This window comes from Crinia signifera, chromosome 19 (assembly GCF_055691185.1).
Source record: "Crinia signifera chromosome 19, ASM5569118v1, whole genome shotgun sequence".
Taxonomy (NCBI): Eukaryota; Metazoa; Chordata; class Amphibia; order Anura; family Myobatrachidae; genus Crinia; species Crinia signifera.
Genome location: NC_139226.1, coordinates 16,434,865 through 16,456,398, shown reverse-complemented (window position 1 = coordinate 16,456,398; position 21,534 = coordinate 16,434,865). Strand labels below are relative to the sequence as shown.

General features: G+C 42.9%; 1 protein-coding gene across 2 annotated transcripts in view; it reads right to left on the bottom strand.

Moving 5' to 3' along the window:
• Positions 1-295: 295 nt before the first annotated feature.
• Positions 296-21,534, bottom strand: part of LOC146042195 (uncharacterized) — a 59,567-nt gene continuing 38,328 nt past the window's right edge. For both annotated transcript variants that reach the window (XM_083162121.1, XM_083162122.1), the window contains 5 exons: positions 14,849-14,998; positions 13,583-13,729; positions 11,250-11,390; positions 2,989-3,132; positions 296-560 (listed from right to left, as the gene is read on the bottom strand). In XM_083162121.1, the coding sequence (XP_083018247.1) occupies positions 373-560; positions 2,989-3,132; positions 11,250-11,390; positions 13,583-13,729; positions 14,849-14,998 (770 nt within the window). In that variant the 3' untranslated portion in view covers positions 296-372. The remainder of the gene's footprint in view (positions 561-2,988; positions 3,133-11,249; positions 11,391-13,582; positions 13,730-14,848; positions 14,999-21,534) is intronic.

Here is a 21,534-nt window from a genome sequence, read left to right as displayed (position 1 = left end):
ACCAAACGGCGATAAGATTCAACAATTATTCGTTTTGCGAGCCAAGCAAATCATTCAATGGTCATTGAGTTGTGAATGGATTTGCAGCTGGCCGCCAATCGGCAAGCCATTCATAAAACTTGCATGGAGCAGGATTTCACTGTGTCTGGGTGGCAGCTATAAAATCGTGGGGCTGTGCAAAATTGTCCGTCAGCTATCAGATCTAAATCAGGCGCATGGATAATTGAAAGATAACTGACATAAATTACTGGTATTTCATAATCACTCCCATAAACATCAATAACGGCAACAAACAGAACTTTGGAAAAATTTATAAACATTAAGCATTTGGTTACATTTTGCAGAACACGGAGACGGACGGGAAATGACTGCTCAGTAATACACAGTGTTAGCTACGCCAATGGCAAAAATAAAGGAGACAAATGAACTGCTGAGGAGACCCGGACTTCCGCATGTAATTGTCACTATCACTTGCTGGTTATCAAATGTCGTGGTCTGGTTACCCAGGTCGCAGAAACTTTTAGTGCCACATCCCCGGATAGACGATTGTCTTCTAGTTCCTGTGAAGAACAAACAAGTAAATATTAGTAAAGTAGTGTAACGTATTCAGCATTGATACAAAAGGTGTAAAGACTAATAGATAATTACATTCTCCAAGAGGTGACCTTTGCTTTCATGTGAGTGCAATAAAATCTCTGCATTCTTTGGGTTTTTACCGCGTTTCTGAATGCACTTACCCCCATACGTCAGGGCTTCGGTGTGAAGGGTAACGCACCTTATGAAAAGAAGCCCAAGGGAATTTTTCCACAGCTCTGTTTCAGGGATCCGATGCGGATCTGTCCCAGCTGATGTCCACATCACTTTGTACCTTTGATGCGAGTGCGGTAAAATTTCCACGTTTTCAGGGTTTTTACAACTTATTGCATCAAAACCCCATATGTCAGGGGCTTTGATGTGAATGGTAACACCAGAAAATGCTGGCATTTTCCTAAAGAAGGGAGCCAATGGGCTTTCTTCTGCAGAAGATCCCTACCAGCATCCCCAGCAACATGAGCAGATGGACTCTCGAGTCATAAACCCGGAAGTCCATTGACGAGCGGAAATCACAAAGGGCAGGAGTTATCTGAAGAGCCGTCCTTTGCAGTAATAATCATACAGTATATGTTATTGCATGTGTGATTAGTATCAATGCGATGCCAATGTGATGTGTGACAGGAAGCACCGGAATCACTAAAGGGGCATGGCTTAGCAGGGCAAGCCCCTGATAACCTTACACAGGAGAATGTCAGGCTGCCCTTGGAGATTATTTCAGTTCTGCCCGATCCTTAACTGTTCCACTGACGATAGTCATGATCCCAACTGACAGGGGCTATTCTCCATCGTGGGGGTCCATGGAGAGCAGAACCTGTGACGAGCACAGCCGGCCACCTAGCTTGCAAGGGGCTTTCTTTTCAAGAAATAAGCTGCATCCAGAATAAAGATTATTGATAATATCACCTCGATATGTGCAGTGTCCCTCTTTTTGGGCCCAAAAGAGATGATCCGAGTGATGGGTTGTGGTGGCGTTGTTTTTGATGCTTCCTCCAATTAAATAATGGGGGTGGCGTTCCTCCAATATACTGGAATCTCTAAAGCAAACTTGTTCCCAAATGGGGTGTCCACTTGTTCCCAAATTAGGCAGGTTAGAGAGGTGACATTCCTGCGTAATTTATGTTGAGTACCTGGTGGGTAGGGAATTGCACTCCAGAGGGTTGGTAAATGAAGTGCTGGATGGCAGCGTTGAGGGGGTAGTGCCAGTATCTGACATGTTTCGCTGCTAACTTGAAAAAGCTGCTGTTAGTAGCAAAACACATTGGTTACTGGCACTACCCCTCAACGCTAGAACATAGGGCCTTATTCTGCTTGGTGCGGTCCGTTCCGAATTCTTTTGGAACTGACCGAACGCCACGCCGTGCGGACATTCTAAGAACACACGCCAACAGGTCATCCACATCCCTTCGGACTCTCTAAGAAGAGGGAGTGTCTTCGGACTTCATCCAAACGTGCGTGTGCGGTGGGAACACAAAGATTCTGCACGGTATTACAGCGTCCGAACGGACGGGAAGCTGACCGTACGCACCGAGTTGGTGTATTTCCGCAATCCTCAGTAATCTATATAACTATCTAATAATAACAAAGTTATGTACATTGCTTGCAGTGTAAATGTGGGTCAGATAGCAACAATGCAGTCGTGTTTGCAGCATATATTGTAGTATTTTGTAATGGGCCATTTAGCCAGCAATGCTTCCAATTGAACCTGTGAAAGGAGTGTAATTAATCACTAATGAGTAGAGGAGTGGATTGTATTGTGGTCAGCTGAGAGTGCTTCAGGTGCGGGCGTACTAATTGGGCGAACCGAATGCCTAGTGCATGAACAAGTGGTCTCCGCAAACTGAAACTTGCTTATGGACACCGCATATTTCATGCGTGTTGGTTCGCTTGCAGACGGTGTCCTGTCCGAATGAACGCCTACCAAAGTTTGTGCACTCCCACGTGTATGCCCCGATTTACGCCCAGTTTTGCCCACTTTGAAACCGGGCCTTGTGTACTCCCACATGACGCCCATATTATGCCCATATTTCCAGAGCCACTTCGGTGCACATTTCTGGACGGTGTTGGTGAGAATGAGTGCGAAGACACTACGTTGCACATGCGCGTTGCGTTGCCTACGCATGCGCAGACGTCTAAAATGCACCCTCCAAAAGAATTCGGAACGGACCGCACCAAGCAGAATAAGGCCCATAGTTCTAGCAGTTCCCGGTCAAAGATACTGTACTTACTGAATTCCCGGACATGAATAATAAGGTGTGCTACTAGGTGTACACTACTGATTATGAATCTGCATTATAATTAACCTTTGATGTATTGCACTAGATTATACAGTGGGCGAGTCCTCATTTATGTGATGCTGTGTTTGCTGCAGAACAGGAAGCAAAATATTATAATTACCATAATTAAATGTTTTAGTATTTGCAAGAAGACATGTTTCATTCCCAGTACATTTCATAGTGTCCACAGCGCTACACCAGTCAGAGGTATTCGAAGTACACGTTCCACATATCAGTCCATTCGGCTTAGAACTAGTACTGGGTACTGTAAACAAAAATAGATAAAGAAACTAAATATGCATGTGTTACCATTACTTGTATGTATATATATATATATATATATATATATATATATATATATATATATATATATATGGGGAGCAAACTCTCGTTTCGCGCCACTGGTATTTATAGTAACTATGCTAGGGCTGCCGGACCCACACGGACCCCTGTTGGATGGGGACAAAAGAAATGTGAGTAGCAGCTGTGGGTTGGCGCCCTTTGGTGAGATCTTCAATAATTAGATCTATGAAGCCTTAAGTTGGAATTCCAAACACATAAAAGTAAAGTCCAAAATTCGTATATAAATTTATTAAAATGTCTCTGGGTCCACACTATAATGGTGGTTAGATCAGATCATAAAAAGTTCAGTGGTACAGTTCATATCGGTACAATAGACGATACCAACGCGTTTCGTCCCAACACGGGACTTCATCAGGGGTTCGCTATGAACATAAACATATACAGATTCTTAATTTTGCAGCTTGCATAATCATTTCAAATATCATACAATTTCAATAACAATTTTTAAAATAATAATAATGTACAAAGACGGACTTTACTTAAAATCATTTTTACAGTGTTGTAGGCTAATATTATCAGCATGTGACAATAATCATTTGACAAAAAAATGATGATGGATGAGAAAAAGGCAGGTGGTAGGAAGAAAAGATGAATGAAGAGAAGAACGAGGAAAGCAAGAAAAATAATGGTTTCCAAGAAGTATGGTGATGGCTTGAAGAAAGATTAGGAATATATTTATGGCTTTGACATATCAAAAAGTATAAGGATAAGTTCCACAGTATTTTTGCTATGGACGTCTCCGACTGGGTTTATGTATAATAGGACATTAAGAATTTGAAAAGGTACCTAAAAGAAGACATTTCCATTTTAAGAGAATATTCTAATGTATGGCATATACTATGGGTAAAAGATTTTAAGGGAGGAAAAACATTCCTACTGAGTTGTCAATTACCTTGGAGAGTTGTTATCATTTAACATCTATTGTTCCACGGGAGCGTTCTCTTTCTTAATTGCGGGTTAAGTTTCCCGATAATTAGCTCCGCACACTCAGATCATACATGTGCAGGTAATTGTGAGACTGTGGGTATATGCACAAAAAATATATATGTATGAGTATACTCTTGTACTTTTTAGTTCGAGACAGGATTCACTATTAAAATGAACTTTTTTACCTTGGGATTTCGGGGTTCTAGGGTGTTCACCCTGCTATACCCTCCCAGACTCCGTTCACTTTTTCGGAGAAGGTTCTGCTTTATAATGATTAAAAAGTATTTTCATTTGTAAAAAAGGTATAGGGACATGATGAATCACAGTTTGCATAGGTCTCCAAGGACAAATACCTACAGATATGGGATCCTTTCTCTAATACAAGCTTAATGGATGTATTCAGACTGTGCCCATTGGCCTTGTAGGGTAGACACACTTATTCAGGAACCGTCCCGGATCTAGGGGAAATGAGACGCTCTGAATCCACTGGTGTCAAATATCATAGTGGTAGGATTTTCTAAAAGTTGGTCCCTAGTAGACTTGAAGGGTGTTTTAATTTGTTATCATGTAGATTAACAGGCATGGTATTCAGATTACTCTTATTCTGATAAACCCCATGGGTAGCTTCCTTGAGGAATGTTTCCCATACAATTAGTTCCACTATGACAAGGAAAAATTGAAGAAGCAAAAAGATCTGGCATACATACCAAGGTAGATTCGAGAATAAGTTGTGACCAATGTATAGTCAGAAACTGATCGGAAACAGGGTTGTCACTGTCTGGTGAAAGAATATAAATACATTCTTAAATAGTTTCATATGTACATTCTATTTTAGCTTGGCTTTTTTTTTTTTTTCCTTCTCCCCTCCGCTATAAACATATTACATTGAAGTCACAATTCCTACAAAGCATGGTTTAACAGATGCAAAATTTAGCACACAAATAGAGAAGTAGGTGCCTACTTCTCAAAGACCCGGTACTGGGCCCCCATCTCCCGCAGAAACCTACAGTCACCTATAGAAGAGCTTCAAACCTGAAGAACATGTTAGCCCCTAGCAGGTTGAAACCAATAGAAAGACCACACTGGGAAGAAGGTTTCCTCCAAAAACGGAATGGGATCACTCCATGTAACAGGTGCATCTGTTGCAAGTTCATTGAAAAAGATAAGAAGTACACCTCGATCTCCAAGGTCAGAGAGGAGATCACATGTGAGTCCAATTATGTCATTTACCTAATTAGATGTGGCTGTAGTAAACTGTATGTTGGAAAGACGAAGAGAAGCATCAAAATTAGGGTACAAGAACACCTCAGGAATATCTAGAATATAGAGTGCAGAACCACAGCCTTCCCCGCCATTTCCAAACAGAGCATGATTCCAAGATTGATAGCCTGAAATTTATGGTTCTGGAACATGTCAAATCAGATGATAGAGGAGGAGACAGAGATCTTTTCTTGTCCAGAAGAAAGTCATACTGGATTTTCCACTTGGATACTCTGAGCCCTAAGGGCTTAAACGAGAATATAGATATAGTCTCGTTTCTCTAGAGAAAAACACCTCCAGCATTAGTTAGGGAAGATCCAATAGGGATCCTCTGTCCCTTTCCTTCTTTACTGGGCTGGCGACCCTAAAGCTAATATTGTAAGCTGGTTTAGATTATGTATACAAACATGGACCTGTAATAACAACTGCAAAATTTGGGACTGAGACATATAGTAATTGACCTAAAAGATGTTATACTAGGGTTCAGACTTATACAGATTTACCCCAAAAGTTCTAGAGTCTAAACTATTAATGTTTTGAATTACCATAATAGGTCAAGAATAACTATTTCCAGGAACCTACACACCTACTCCTGTTTAAGGAGATCAATACACCAATCCCTCACCTATAACAATAGATCACTACCACATGAGTTAAGTCGAACACAACCCTAATTATAAAAAAAAAAAAAAAAAAAAACCTATTGAAATGAGCACCCAATTAAGATTAAATAGTAATGAATATTAATATAACAAGTTTAAGCACCTAAATTTAATAACATAGGAACCAAGTCGCACTTAAATGTATCATAATATGAGCCACTTAAAAATAATATAGGGTCAATCACTAAATAAGGTGATAAAATAATTTGAGCAAAATTAATATTTAATAAAATTTATTTAGACACTTACACAGAAAATTAATATACAATTGGTAAACTTAATATCCAAAATCACAGCTACTATATACAAATTTAAATGGTTATTCAGTTCCCTTATAAAGGAATCTTTCTATGTATGACACGTGATCGTGACATTGGAGACCTGTAGGTTTGTAACAGCCACATTATCGTCTAAAATCTTATTTGGGGGATTCCACCTATGTATAGTGTGGGATCACGCAACTAGGAACCTTTAAAAAGGTTCCTAGCGGTCCTATAGAAGCTAACTGTGACCAGAAGCACCGTACATCGGCACTTCCGGTCATATGGAACGCACTTCCGGTTGCGGTGGAACGCAATTCGGAAGTGCTACTCACAAGACGGCGGTAACAACGCCGCAATTGCGGAGACAAAGGGGGGGGGGCGATCTATCAAGTGGAAATGGATCCCCTATCCCCCCACTGCACTACCAATGTAAATAAACGTGATACTGGCATATTAAAGGTCATATAGGACCAAAAGAAAACGTCTGTGACAGCCGCATATAGGAACTTCCGGTTACATGGAACGCACTTCCGGTTGCGGTGGAACGCAATCCGGAAGTGCTGCTCGTTCAGACGGCGATAAACGCCGCTTTTTTGGGGATATGGGGGAGAGATCCATCAAGTGGAGATGGATCCCCTATCCCCCCACTGCATCACCAATGTTAATAAACATAGATGTAACTAATCAAAGGTCATTTACGACCATAATAAACGGCCATGACAGCCGCAAAGCAAGCTGGGTAGTCCAGCCCATAACATTAATTCTACACAGTAAAACCTCCAATACTTATGTTTATCATTAATTATCATTTAGTTACTGGATCAGTAAGTTAATTGGATAGGAAAAGTCATAATTTGTAAACTAATACAATAGTTTTCATTAACCCTAACAGGAAGTGATGTCACGATTAGTCACTATATATACCTGGGCCAGGAGATAGGGCCTTTCATTCCCACTGAACCTTCACACTGGTACACATCTCCAAAAGGGTAAGCCATCTACTCCCAGTTTATTGTGTGCTAAATTTTGCATCTGTTAAACCATGCTTTGTAGGAATTGTGACTTCAATGTAATATGTTTATAGCGGAGGGGAGAAGGAAAAAAAAAAAAAAAAGCCAAGCTAAAATAGAATGTACATATGAATCTATTTAAGAATGTATTTATATTCTTTCACCAGACAGTGACAACCCTGTTTCCGATCAGTTTCTGACTATACTGTACATTGGTCACACCTTATTCTCGAATCTACCTTGGTATGTATGCCAGATCTTTTTGCTTCTTCTATTTTTCCTTGTCATAGTGGAACTAATTGTATGGGAAACATTCCTCAAGGAAGCTACCCATGGGGTTTATCAGAATAAGAGTAATCTGAATACCATGCCTGTTAATCTACATGATAACAAATTAAAACACCCTTCAAGTCTACTAGGGACCAACTTTTAGAAAATCCTACCACTATGATATTTGACACCAGTTGATTCAGAGCGTCTCATTTCCCCTAGATCCGGGACGGTTCCTGAATAAGTGTGTCTACCCTACAAGGCCAATGGGCACAGTCTGAATACATCCATTAAGCTTGTATTAGAGAAAGGATCCCATATCTGTAGGTATTTGTCCTTGGAGACCTATGCAAACTGTGATTCATCATGTCCCTATACCTTTTTTACAAATGAAAATACTTTTTAATCATTATAAAGCAGAACCTTCTCCGAAAAAGTGAACGGAGTCTGGGAGGGTATAGCAGGGTGAACACCCTAGAACCCCGAAATCCCAAGGTAAAAAACTTCATTTTAATAGTGAATCCTGTCTCGAACTAAAAAGTACAAGAGTATACTCATACATATATATTTTTTGTGCATATACCCACAGTCTCACAATTACCTGCACATGTATGATCTGAGTGTGCGGAGCTAATTATCGGGAAACTTAACCCGCAATTAAGAAAGAGAACGCTCCCGTGGAACAATAGATGTTAAATGATAACAACTCTCCAAGGTAATTGACAACTCAGTAGGAATGTTTTTCCTCCCTTAAAATCTTTTACCCATAGTATATGCCATACATCAGAATATTCTCTTAAAATGGAAATGTCTTCTTTTAGGTACCTTTTCGAATTCTTAAAGTCCTATTATACATAAACCCAGTCGGAGACGTCCATAGCAAAAATACTGTGGAACTTATCCTTATACTTTTTGATATGTCAAAGCCATAAATATATTCCTAATCTTTCTTCAAGTCATCACCATACTTCTTGGAAACCATTATTTTTCTTGCTTTCCTCGTTCTTCTCTTCATTCATCTTTTCTTCCTACCACCTGCCTTTTTCTCATCCATCATCATTTTTTTGTCAAATGATTATTGTCACATGCTGATAATATTAGCCTACAACACTGTAAAAATGATTTTAAGTAAAGTCTGTCTTTGTACATTTTTATTATTTTAAAAATTGTTATTGAAATTGTATGATATTTAAAATGATTATGCAAGCTGCAAAATTAAGAATCTGTATATGTTTATGTTCATAGCGAACCCCTGATGAAGTCCCGTGTTGGGACGAAACATGTTGGGATCGTCTATTGTACCGATATGAACTGTACCACTGAACTTTTTATGATCTGATCTAACCACCATTATAGTGTGGACCCAGAGACATTGTAATACATTTATATACGAATTTTGGAATTTACTTTTATGTGTTTGGAATTCCAACTTAAGGCTTCATAGATCTAATTATTGAAGATCTCACCAAAGGGCGCCAACCCACAACTGCTACTCATATATATATATATATATATATATATATATATATATATATATATATATATATCAGACAGGTGTTATATAACGCCAAAGCGTTATATAAAGAACAAAGAATACAGCACTCCAGCACTAAATATCAAATCTGTAAGTGGAAAAATTGTGGTACCATTACAGCAACGTTTCAACAGCTTAAGCCTGAAGACGACACTGAGCTGTTGAAACGTTGCTGTAATGCTACCACAATTTTTTTGTGGTAGCATTTTCCTGTACTCCTGTGCTGCCACTCTGGACCCTCACCCACTGGCAGAAGCTGAACAGTGTCCCCCATCCTCCTCTTTAGTCCCCCTTATGCCCACACACCCCTATCACTAACCAGCTTCCTGCTTTCCTGAACTGTAACTTCTGCCAGTGGGGACCTGCTCACCCTGTGTTGCCCACATTCCCCTATCATGCCTCATAGCCCAGCCTACTGCTCTCATGCACCCTTACTCCCACCCATTAGGAGGAGACTCTGATTCAGGGCCACCGTCCTGTACTCCTGTGCTGCCATGCTGGACCCTCACCCACTGGCAGAAGCTGCACAGTGTCCCCCACCCTCCTCTTTAGCCCCCCTTATGCCCACACACCCCTATCACTACCCAGCCTCCTGTTTTCCTGTGTCGTGACCCCTGCCAGTGGGGAGCCGCTGACTCAAAAACACCCTACTATACTACTGCACACACACCTAAACAACATGAACGCACCCTCCCCACACCCACAAATGTCACTGTACCCTCCACACTATCAATGTACATCTTACTCTGTAACCGCTTTTTTATTAAACAAAACAATACACACCCCCTTCCAAATCATATGCTCTCTATTTAACACATTTCACCTATAACTCAAGTTGCAATACAGGCATCTTTCATACAATTCTAACCATAATTCTCACAATACAAACGTTCACAAATTAAGGGGGAGCAGCCCCTTACGCAGGTGTGAAGAGCGCCCATAGGGTGCGATGAATCACCTAGTACTATAGTAATTAATAAATAGGTTCATAAGTAGGACATAAGTCGATGGACAACCTCACAAATTACATACAGTATGTCACTGAGGGCCTTATTCTGCTTGGTGCGGTCCGTTCCGTCTTCTTTCGGAGAGCGGTTTTTAGCCTTCTGCGCATGCGTAGGCAACGCAATGCGCATGTGCAACGTAGTGTCTCCGCACTCGTTCTCCCCAATACCATGTAGAAATGTCCACCGAAGTGGCTCGGGAAATATGGGCTTAATATGGGCGTAACATGGGTGTACACAAGGGTACGGTTTCAAAGTGGGCAAAACTGGGCGTAAATCTGGGCGTACACGTGGGAGTGCACAAACATTGGTAGGCATGCATTCGGACAGGACGCCGACTGTAAGCGAACCAACACGCCTGAAATATGCGGTGTCTATAAGCAAGTTTCAGTTTGCAGAGACCACTCGTTCATGCGCTAGGTATGCATTCGGTTCGCCCAATTAGTACGCCCGCACCTGAAGCACTCTCAGCTGAACACAACACAATCCACTCCTCTACTCATTAGTGATTAATTACACTCTTTTCACAGGTTCAATTGGAAGCATTGCTGGCTAAATGGCCCATTACAAAATACTACAATATATGCTGCAAACACGACTGCATTGTTGGTATCTGACCCACATTTAAACTGCAAGCAATGGACATAACTTTGTGAACCAAATCTAAATGTACATTTCACTATTACATTCATCGGAAGCATAAGTTCCGAATAGAGTAGTGAGGTTTGCGCACATACACCAACTTGGTGCGTACGGCCAGCTTCCCGTCCGTTCGGACGCTGTAAGACCGTGCAGAATCTTTGTGTTCCCACCACAAACGCACGTTTGGATGAAGTCCGAAGACACTCCCTCTTCTTAGAGACTCCGTGCGAAGGGATGCGGACGACCTGTGGGCGTGTGTTCTTAGAATGTCCGCGTGGCGTTCGGTCAGTTCGGAGAGAAGACGGAACGGACCGCAATAACCAGAATAAGGCCCAATGTTACTGTCTAATGTTTTAGAATTAGAACACGAAGATGAATGGGAAATGACTGCTCAGTAATACTCAGTGTTAGCTACTGCAATGGCAAGAATACAGGAAGCATATTTACAGCTGAGGAGACCCGGACTTCTGTTAGTACATGTAATTGTCACTGTCACTTGCTGGTCACCAGATGACGTGGTCTGGCTGCCCAGGTCGCAGAAACTTTTAGTGCCACATCCCCGTATAGCCGTGGATTGTGTTAGTATACCTGTGAAGAACAAATAACATAAATGTTAGTAAAGTAGTGTAACATATTCCGCATTCACTCAAAACGTTTATAGAAAATGAGATTTTCTAAGAGGTGACATTTACTTTCATTAGCGCTTGTTTTTTTTTTTTTTTTTACTGCATTTCCCAATGTACTGAAACACAATCACCGGGGCTCCGGGGTGAAGGGTAAGGGCAGCTAAAGCTTCTGACACGGATCATTCCCGGAAGCCACACACTTTACTCTGGGCAGGTGCTGATGGACTTTTGGGAAGTCCATTGACAGGCAATCATTGCAGCGTTGTCCTTTTGCCGTACTAACTGCATATGTTAGTGCATATGCTATTAGTAGCAATGTGCAGGGCTGCCGACAACACTTCTGGGCCCTGGTGAAAAAAGAAACGGCGTGGCCCACAGGAAGTGTGGGGGGGGGGGGTGGCCACGCCCCCTGTAAAATAAAATTAGGACAGCATGGCCCACTGAAAGGACGTGAGAAAGCTGATGACAGTGAGAGGGAGCAGTCACCACCCACTTCTTATGACCTCATCTCTGGGTGCCTTTAAACTGTCCTTTTCTTATGGCACACAGGGGGGAATTTACTAAGATGTGTTTTCTACTTCACATGTGATGTTACTATAGGCAACCAATCAGATCCTGTCTACTATATTCTAGAGGGTGCTAAATAAGAATTAGATTATGATTGGTTGCCCATAGCAACATCACGTGAAGAAGAATACACATCTTATACCGTGTTCTCACTGCGAGTGAGAAGTACATGGTTTATACCGACTGCAGCGACGGACCGCCGTTTTCAATGCTAGACAAATTACCAGGCGAAGAAGTTCTACCCGGTAATTTTCCTTTTAAACAAAGGTTTTTATGCAGTGAGAATGGGTCTACCCGTGTCTGCATACCCGGATCTCAAACACGGGTAAAAAGAAGGGTTTCACCCGTGTATGTGATCCGGGTATGCGTCCCGTTCACACTGCAAAAAAACCTGTGTTAAAAGGCAAATTTCTGTGTCGACATGCTAGACCTGGGAATTTGCCTGCAGTGAGAACGGGGGTCCAGTAAATTTCCCCCACAGTCTATTGCAGGAAAGAAATCAGGCTTCTGTGTGAAAGGGGTTTACATGGGAAATACCCAGGTTTTTGGTGCTGTGTGAAAGGGAGTCAGAGCTTTTAGCTGAGTCTTACCCAGGTTTTAGTATCCGGGAAACAGCCCGGTTTTTGGGATTTTTCTGTCTGAAAGTGGTATGAGACCCCATTACTTGTGTATTATCACGGCGCCCATCGCATTGCATACCAAAAGGCATGCGATGGTATGCGATGCGATATCGCGTAATGTTGTACAATGTCATACAATGCGATGCGATTAAAAATTGTATAAGCACCCTAATGGGTGCTTACAATGTTAAATGCACCCCCACGCCACCCCCCCCCCCCACTATAAACGTGAACCCGAATCATGGCGAGCGCAGCGAGCCCGCGAGGGGCGGCGGTACGCGGCCTACGACCTTTTCATACCCCCACTATCCACGTCGGCGTGGAGTTGATTTTATAAAGTGTGGCGATCGCAGCGAGCCCGAAGCGCGGCGAGTACAGCGAGCCCCGCGAGGGGATGCGGATACCTGTGAAGCCTGCAAGGGGACTCTGATACCTGTGAAGGTATCCGCGTCCCCTCGCGGGGCACGCTGCGCTCGCCACGCTTCGGGCTCGGTACTTTATAATATCAACTCCACGCCGACGTGGATAGTGAGGGTATGAAAAGGTCGTAGGACCCATACCGCCGCCCCTCGCGGACTCACTGCGCTCGCCACGCTTCGGGTTCACGTTTATAGTGGGGGGGGTGGCGTGGGGGTGCATTTAACATTGTAAGCTCCTATTTGGGTGCTTAAAAGCACCCTTTAGGGTGCTTATACAATTTTTCATCGTATAGGGGGCAAAAATCACGTCACATTGCATCGCATGCCATCTGGTGCATGGCATGCAATGCGATTAAAACATCGGGGGCGCCGTGATAATACACAAGTACCGAGACCCCTAACATAAATTATAATGGATGCTATCAGGTACACTACTGATTATGAATCTGGGATATAAATATTGTACTATATTATACAGTGTGTGAGTCTTTATATATGTGATGCTGTGTTTGCTGCAGAACAGGAAGCAAAAATTGTATTATAATTACCATTCGTAGAAATATAAGTGCTTGCGAGAATACACATATTTTCATTCCCAGTACACACCATGGTCTCCACAGTGTCACACCAGTCAGATGTATTCGAAGTACACGATAGACAAACCAGTCCATTTGGCTGAAGACTTAAATATGGTACTGTAAAATATAAAGGTGAAAGAACTATAGAGGCAAATCCCATTTAACTTCAGTGGTACTCACGTAAACATTTCCCGGCTGAGCTGAAACGCTGTCCTCAGCAATCCCCGCAGTTCTCCCTGCTGTACTTTGCCCTCATTAACTGCCTGAGTTTATTGTCAAGAGACCTCATCAAAGAGCTTATTGTGCTATAGCGCCATCTTGTGGCTTTTAAACAGTATTGCTCAGTGTGCACCATTATTATAGCTGAAAGTATCTTTACGAAGTAGCTAAATGTATCATTACCGCAGCCAGCAGTGTGTGCAATACAAAGTATCCAGCTGAATTATGGACAGAACAAAAAGCAAATAAAATGTGTTCTGAGTCATTTCTTGCTTCATCTGTAGATGAATTTAGCCTTTCAGAAGAAAGTATTAGAATCTATCTATCCTTGCCCATACGTCCCAACATGACCCTCTCCAGGAGGGACAAAATTCTCTGTTTCTGGACTTCCCTCTTAATTTCTGATTGCAATGTTTTATACAGGGTGATGGATAAGAAAGGTATTTCACAGGTGATGGCAATCATCAATTAAGAGGAAAATCCTGGAATTAAGCCTGGGCAGTAATGAGCTGCATGGAGGAACAGCAGCAGCAGCAGCAGGAAGGGTCCTGACTCCTGCCGGCACAGAGGAAAGCAGGAAGAAACCACCGTCCCGGGAGAAGGTGAGTGAGCCTTCCCCCACCCCTGGAGCCCACACTGATCCACGTGGAGCTGCAGCCATCGCCGCATCTCTAACTGCCCCCCCCCCCCCACCTGGGGTGCTCCGGCACTGGTTCAACCACCTATCTTGGACCACTTTAAGCCCTATGTAATATCACCATTAATCAAATCAACGACCCCTGCACAGGCACTAAGGCCAGTGCTGTTTCTCCATCTGACTCTGGATTCCTATGGCTGTGGCTGTGTATCTGGGAATGCCGTTGCCTGCACCGATATATCTGTGATAATCACATTACACGAGCAGCTCTTCTCGCTACCTCCCAGACCCCGCCCAGGAATACCCATCACCTTTCCGCCCCATTTCTGATGCCGTCTCCCCCTGGGTTAGAACAAGAACATTTTAATCAGAACACTTACCTATAAGTGTTGAGTGAGAACAGTTTGCGGTGGAACAACACTTAGTGATCATCGTTACACTGGTGAGGGGAGTGTCGATAAGACCATTCACGTTGCACGGACTTTTATTTAAACAAGACAACAGAAAAGCGTAACTGCTAGCGACCCATTCTGTTCAAAAAGAATGATGAAAAAATATATATATACTGTAATGTATAACAGGAAAAGGCTATATCCCCTACTTTACAGTCAATCTATGTGCTGACAATTGTTTCCTACCTTCATACTGAAAAATGACCAGCCGCTGGCTACCTAATAATCACACATTGGTGGGGTTTAGGGTGGCCAATCCCATGATCGGGATCGGCGGGATCCTGGGATTTGGCCCCAAAAACAGTTTACAATCCTGGGATTTCGGGATTAGTCTTTTCCTGGGCAGTATCTGAGAACTTGCTCAGAGGCTGCCCGGCTGGTCCTGATGCCCGGCCTGCAGCTCTGTGAAGCGTCAGAGTTCATGCTCCGCAGGCCACACAGCCGCTTTGCCCGTTCACAGCAGCACTGCCTGCCCCCAGCTTACCAGGTCGGTGATCCGGCTCCCAGCTACTTGGAGCTGGACTCCCAGCTTTTCCACACCAAGCTGCGTGTACAGATCCCGGCTTCTACCGCCCGAACCCTGCCATAAAGGTAATGGCGGGGTCTATGTTTTTTTATTAGGTAAGCCAATCCTGGGATACCGGGAATCGCAGTATTGGGAATTTTGGTACTAGCACGGCGCCCGCAATTTTGATTGTATAAATCGCGGCCGCAAAAATCGCGTCGGTCGCATCGCATGCCAACCATGCGATGCAATCGACGCGATCAACGCAATTTTTACATTGGAATCAATGTAAATTGGTTCCTAAGGCCCAATTTTACATTGATTTCTATGTGAAAAGCCCCAAAACCCCAATTTTTTATTGAAACCCCCCCTCATGGTTGAAATGCCCCCCCATTGTTAACGCCACCCCACTATTGACGCCAACCCAAAGCGTGGCGAGCGCAGCGAGCCTGCGAGGGGCGGCGGTATGCGTCCCCCGACCTTTTCATACTCCCACTATCCAGGTCAGCGTGAAGTTGATTTTATAAAGTGTGGCGAGCACAGCAATCCACCAAGCCCGAAGCGTGGTGGGCGCAGCGAGCCCTGCGAGGGGATGCGCATAACTTCACTGCGCTCGCCACGCTTCAGGCACTTTATAAAATCAACTGCACGCCGACGTGGATAGTAGGGGTATGGAAAGGTCGAAGGACGCGTACCGCCGCTCCTCGCGGGCTCGCTGCGCTCGCCACGCTTCAGGTTGGCGTCAATAGTGGGGTAGCGTTAACAATGGGGGGCATTAACCATAGTTAATACCCATGACGGGGGCATATACAATGAGAAATTGGCCATATTGGCCCATTTCCCATTGTTTCCTATGTAAAATCGGGTTGATCACGTCGATCACATCGCGGGTGGCCCGACACCGACACGATCAACGCAATTTTAACTTAAAAACTCAATTAACATGGTTCTCTATGGGAAAATCGCGTTGATCAACGCGATTTTCACTTTTACCGGCAATTAAGCTGGTAATTGACACAAAATCGCGTCCATCGCGTCGATCGCATGCCTTAAGTACCTTAACTTAAGGCATGCGATCAACCCCGACGGGCGCCGTGCTAGGAAACAAGTACCAAAATGTTTTAAATCCGAATTCAGGATTGAAAAAATGCCCCAGGATTATCATCCCTTTTGGAGTTTATTCAATCGGACCCACTGGCCCTTTTTAGCCCTAGAACTTGGATACAACTTGGACAAGAAAAGGGAAATAGCAGGGATAGCCAGCGCTGTAATGAAACTTGCTTGTGAGCTGGAGATCGGAAAGCAGGTGGTGTAATCACGCAGCCAGTGGAACTGCACCTGCTTTCAGATTCTATCTCGTGTTCACATAGCAGTTTCTTTATAAACGTCAATAGGTCAACCGGACACTTTTCCAATTAGGACCAACACACCAAATTTCTGTCTCGAGTGCCCCACGGTGCTGCAGACACTCCGGACAGCAGACTCAGTGTTACTTTCAGCCAGTGAGTCTGCCGTCTGACGAGTCTGCAGCGCCGTGGACGGAAATATAACACTTTCTCATCTGACTGAATACTGTGCACCGCTTACGTGTTGTTCCTGTTTTATGTCGTGTGGACGTTTTTAAATAAATAATTTTTTAACCCTTGATGTCCGAGACCTGATTAAAAGAACCTGCTTCTTGAACGCATGACAGAAAGTTAAAGTAAGTTATATATATATCCATCCATTGTTGAGATTACTGGGGAGGTAGAGCATTAAAGATACCTTTTGGGGCACTCGAGACAGACATTTGAAGTAAGTGTTGGTCCTAATTGGAAAAGTGTCCGGTTAGCCTATTGAGGATTATAAAGAAACTGCTATGGGAACACGAGATAGAATCTGAAAGGGGTGTGGTATGGGACTCCGACAGCAGTACTCGCCACGCTGCGCTCCCCACGCTTATATTCTATTCTCCCTCTATGGGGGGGAAAATAGTGGGTGGCTGTCGGGCACCCGGCTGTCGGCGTTTTGACAGTCGGGATCCCGACATCGGGTAAATGACTGTCGGGAACCCATCCGGTACCCATCTGAAAGCAGGTGCGGTTCCACTGGCTCACTGATTACACCACCTGCTTTCCGATCTCCAGCTCACAAGCAAGTTTCATTACAGAGCTGGTTCTCCCTGCTATTTCCCTTTGCTTGCCTAGCGTATTTCAGAGGTTTGATGGTCTCTGTGGGACATACTGTACCAGCTGCAATTCATAGCGCCAGTGTCCTTTCACTTGTTTTCCATTGGATACACCTTGGTCTTGTTCTAATCACAAAAAAAGGAGAAAAGCAGGAATGTCCTGTCTATATGGGTGCACCTCTGTAATTTAAAATTTATACTTTTATTAGGTATGCTTTAAAAATACTGCGAAATGTTTAAAAAAAATAGAGAGAAATGGACAAACAACACTTAAAGTAGGAAATCACAAGTAATAAAATAAGGTGGCAGGCAGGCTGCTCTCACTAAATTCACTTCTGTAATGAGGATGGATTAACAAGTGTGCGTATATGATGTTTGGTGTGTTCACATTTAATATCTTCACCGTAAAATATCCACACAAGAGGTATAATCACTGTTCCTGTTGAATATACAGGGAACACGTACTGAGACAGTCACCCTATTACCCAGAAATCAACTGGGAAGACAATGGGTGTGAGGTACAGGATATATATACTAGCGTTAACTCCTTGGCGGGCCCGCACACGGAGATTACAGCTCGAGACCTGACTGGACTCGGCTATTAGTAAGTGTCTATCTGCTCTGTTATCAGGATCTATCAGGCTATTGCGGTGTGGTATTCACCGCAAAGCTCTGAGATCACTGATGTCAGGCAGGACACGTATATGTGCCGGTCTGCTCAGTATTACCAAATCACTTGGCTGTTCGTATGTTATTAATGCCTAAAATGGGTGCTCAATGGCTGGGCATTTAACAAAACGGGTTATAGCCAGTGCTGACGTCTCATATATAACACTACCCTTATAAGGGCTGTGAGATATAGTGGATATTTCGCACAAGTAATCAAAATAACATCCTAACAATGAAAATAATAAAGAGTGAGGGAGAGCTGACTCTGCCTGCGCACCGCTAGCCGGCACGCGCTTCGCAGAACAGCTTTTTCAAGGCCAACCAGACGTTAGCCACGTCAGGAGTTTTATACCCCTGTGGGTCCCAGTCCGCCAATTAGAGGTCCGCTCGTGTAAGTATTTGCTACGGTATGCGAGCGGCATCATTCTCAGCTGTCAGGAATGGATACCGCGAAGTCTCTCTGTTGAGATCCATTGGTACGTAATATGTCATGATCGTGCATCACTTGCTCTCATATAGTCTGTACGCTACTCCATTGCATATTTGGTGGAGGCGTACATGTGTTCCGATGTTGTGGGCTGGTAATAAATTAGTGTGCATGTGACAGGTGATCTGTCCGAATCTGCTGATGTTTGTCACAAGCGGGTTTCATATTTAGTTGCGGTTTCATAATTAATGGTTTGTCTATCTTCCTAAATGCCCCATAGTCATGTAGTCCCTTGCCTTCAGGATGTGACTGTGGAGAGGTAAATTCTCAAATACGTCTGTCATTGCAAAGTAAAGTTGAATTTATTCAACACATCTTATGTCGTCATATGTGTCGAATATATAGTTCCTAATAGTTCTGAGATGTAAATGCCTTATTAGGTATGTATGTCATTCTCCTGCCAGTTAAAACAGTATCAACACGTATTGTGTCACCATTTGTGTCAGCAGCATTCATCCCACTGAGTCTGGGATCATAAGTATAATGTGTCACTCTCATAACAGATAACACCGTGTCATTATCACCCCTGGTGACTGAGTTAATGTTTTAGTCTCATTGTATCTAGTGAAACTTTGAAATTCCGCAGTTACTCATATGAGTTCATATGGAGACTACATGAATGTTTCCCCTGTGTGCAGTTAGTGGTGATTATGGTTTGTATGATCTCAACAGTAATCGGCACGTCTTGTGTCGTCCTGGTTGATGTCGGTCACATTTTCTACTGCAAAGGTGTATATTGGACATACTTAATTGAGTTTATTGCTTATGTTGGTAACCAAGAGTTGTCCAAGGAACAAGAATTCTGCAAAAGTTCAGTTGGGTAGGCTAAGATACTACTGAGACAAACGGCGACACATCTTGTGTTGTCCTGTTTTATACAGGAGAAATAATCCGTTTAAGGACGTATTAATGTATGTACTCGGCTTAAGATCGCATATGATGTCTATCACGTGGAGTCGCTCGTGCATCGCCATTTACAGTAATGGTGAATCTGTGGTCGACATCCGTGTTAGTTAATCATAGTGTGATGCGCCATTTTGAGTATATGTATCAATGTCATATCCACCGATACATAGTTAGCCAGGCCACTCGTAACTGTATTAATGTTTCTTTTCTTGTGTTATTAAGTATCAATGCCCAGAGGTAAGATTCTTTATTGATTACGATTGGTATAGGGACTTTAGAGGTAAATCTACATATGCACAGTAGGATTTAAAAGGTGGTCTACACGTCCTGTGTCGTCATTGTTGGTACCATTGGAATTCGCTCATGAAAGGATATGTTGAAAAAATATGTTGAAAGAATATGTTGAAAAAATCTTTTTCCATATGGAATTATGTTTGTTTCTATTATTATTAGAGTGAGAGACGTCATGTCCTCAGTTATCCTGTTTCATGTGCGCATATTATTCGCTGAGAGGATATGGGTATATGCAGGAGTGTCTGTGATAGGTTGCTGTTTACATAATTTCTGTGTCAATTATTAAATTGCTGTTAGGTCCTGGCTTGATTCAAATAATAGGTGATTGGTCTAATGTTGTGTCATAGCAATTAGGTAAATATGTGGTGAAGTATATCAGTAAAGTGTATGTGATAATAAGTCGAAAAAGAAAAAAAGGAAATATTGAAAAAGTGTCCACCGCAAATAATTGAGTGATAACTGTGAAAATAAACCATTCCATGGATATCGTGGATGTTACATGTGAGTGCGCTCCGCTGTCAATGCGGTAATAATGATGGGGTTAGTGAGAAAGGTCAATGACCCTACAGGTCAAAAAACAAATATGTATTGGCTAGTATAAAAAGTGCAGAAAGGTTTTATATTATTAGGTACAAGACTTCACCGTTAGGTGTGGTGTGTCACCCGTGTTGTCAGCTTAACCCCAAACTGAGGGGGGGCTGTGTGCCAGTGTTGTTATTGGGGGTAACCTATAAGGTCCTTGATCCCTGGAATAATAACAGGTACATTGCAGAATCCCTGTGGTTAGTGAACATAATAAATAGGTTGTATCCTCTCAAAGTTCCAACACGGAATATGTTATGAATCAATGACTGATGTTGGTCCTATGAGATAGGACATATTGATCCTAAGTATCGGGTATCTTCCCGAACTGGGGTCAGTTGTCAGATGAGGGTTGACCGACTGAGGGTCATGTGTCTCTATGGAACTATCAGTCTCATGAGCTGAATGCATTGTAGAACCCATCCCATGTGAATGGTTTATAGGAAAGCAGCATAACTATTCTCCTCGTTAAGGCCTTTTGGAGACATAGTGTCCATGAGGAAGATTAATCTGGTCTCCTGTTTGAGTAACTCAGCATCAATATCCCCTCTTCTAATGCCTAGATCATGGATAAGCTGAACCATAACCATCTCAATTTACGTCTGACATACGAGATGAGTCAAACAGAAGTAAACTACCTTGATTTACATATTACAATTGAACATGATGGCTCAATCTCCACAGACATGTTCAGAAAATCCACAGCAACCAACTCTCTACTCCATAGCGACAGCTCTCACTATCCCGCGGTCATCAAGGGGTTACCGAAAGGAGAGTATTTGAGAACCAAACGGAACTGCTCAAAAACAGACACTTTTAAAGTGAGAGCAGACGAACTAAGCAACCGCCTGAGAGAGAGAGGGTACAGCCATCGGACGGTTAAAAGAGCGTATAATGAAACGTTAACATACAACAGAGAACAACTCCTGGTCCCCTCCACAAAGAAAAAACGTGATGAGAAGGACAACCAAGTACGCTTTATTAGCACATACTGTAATGAATGG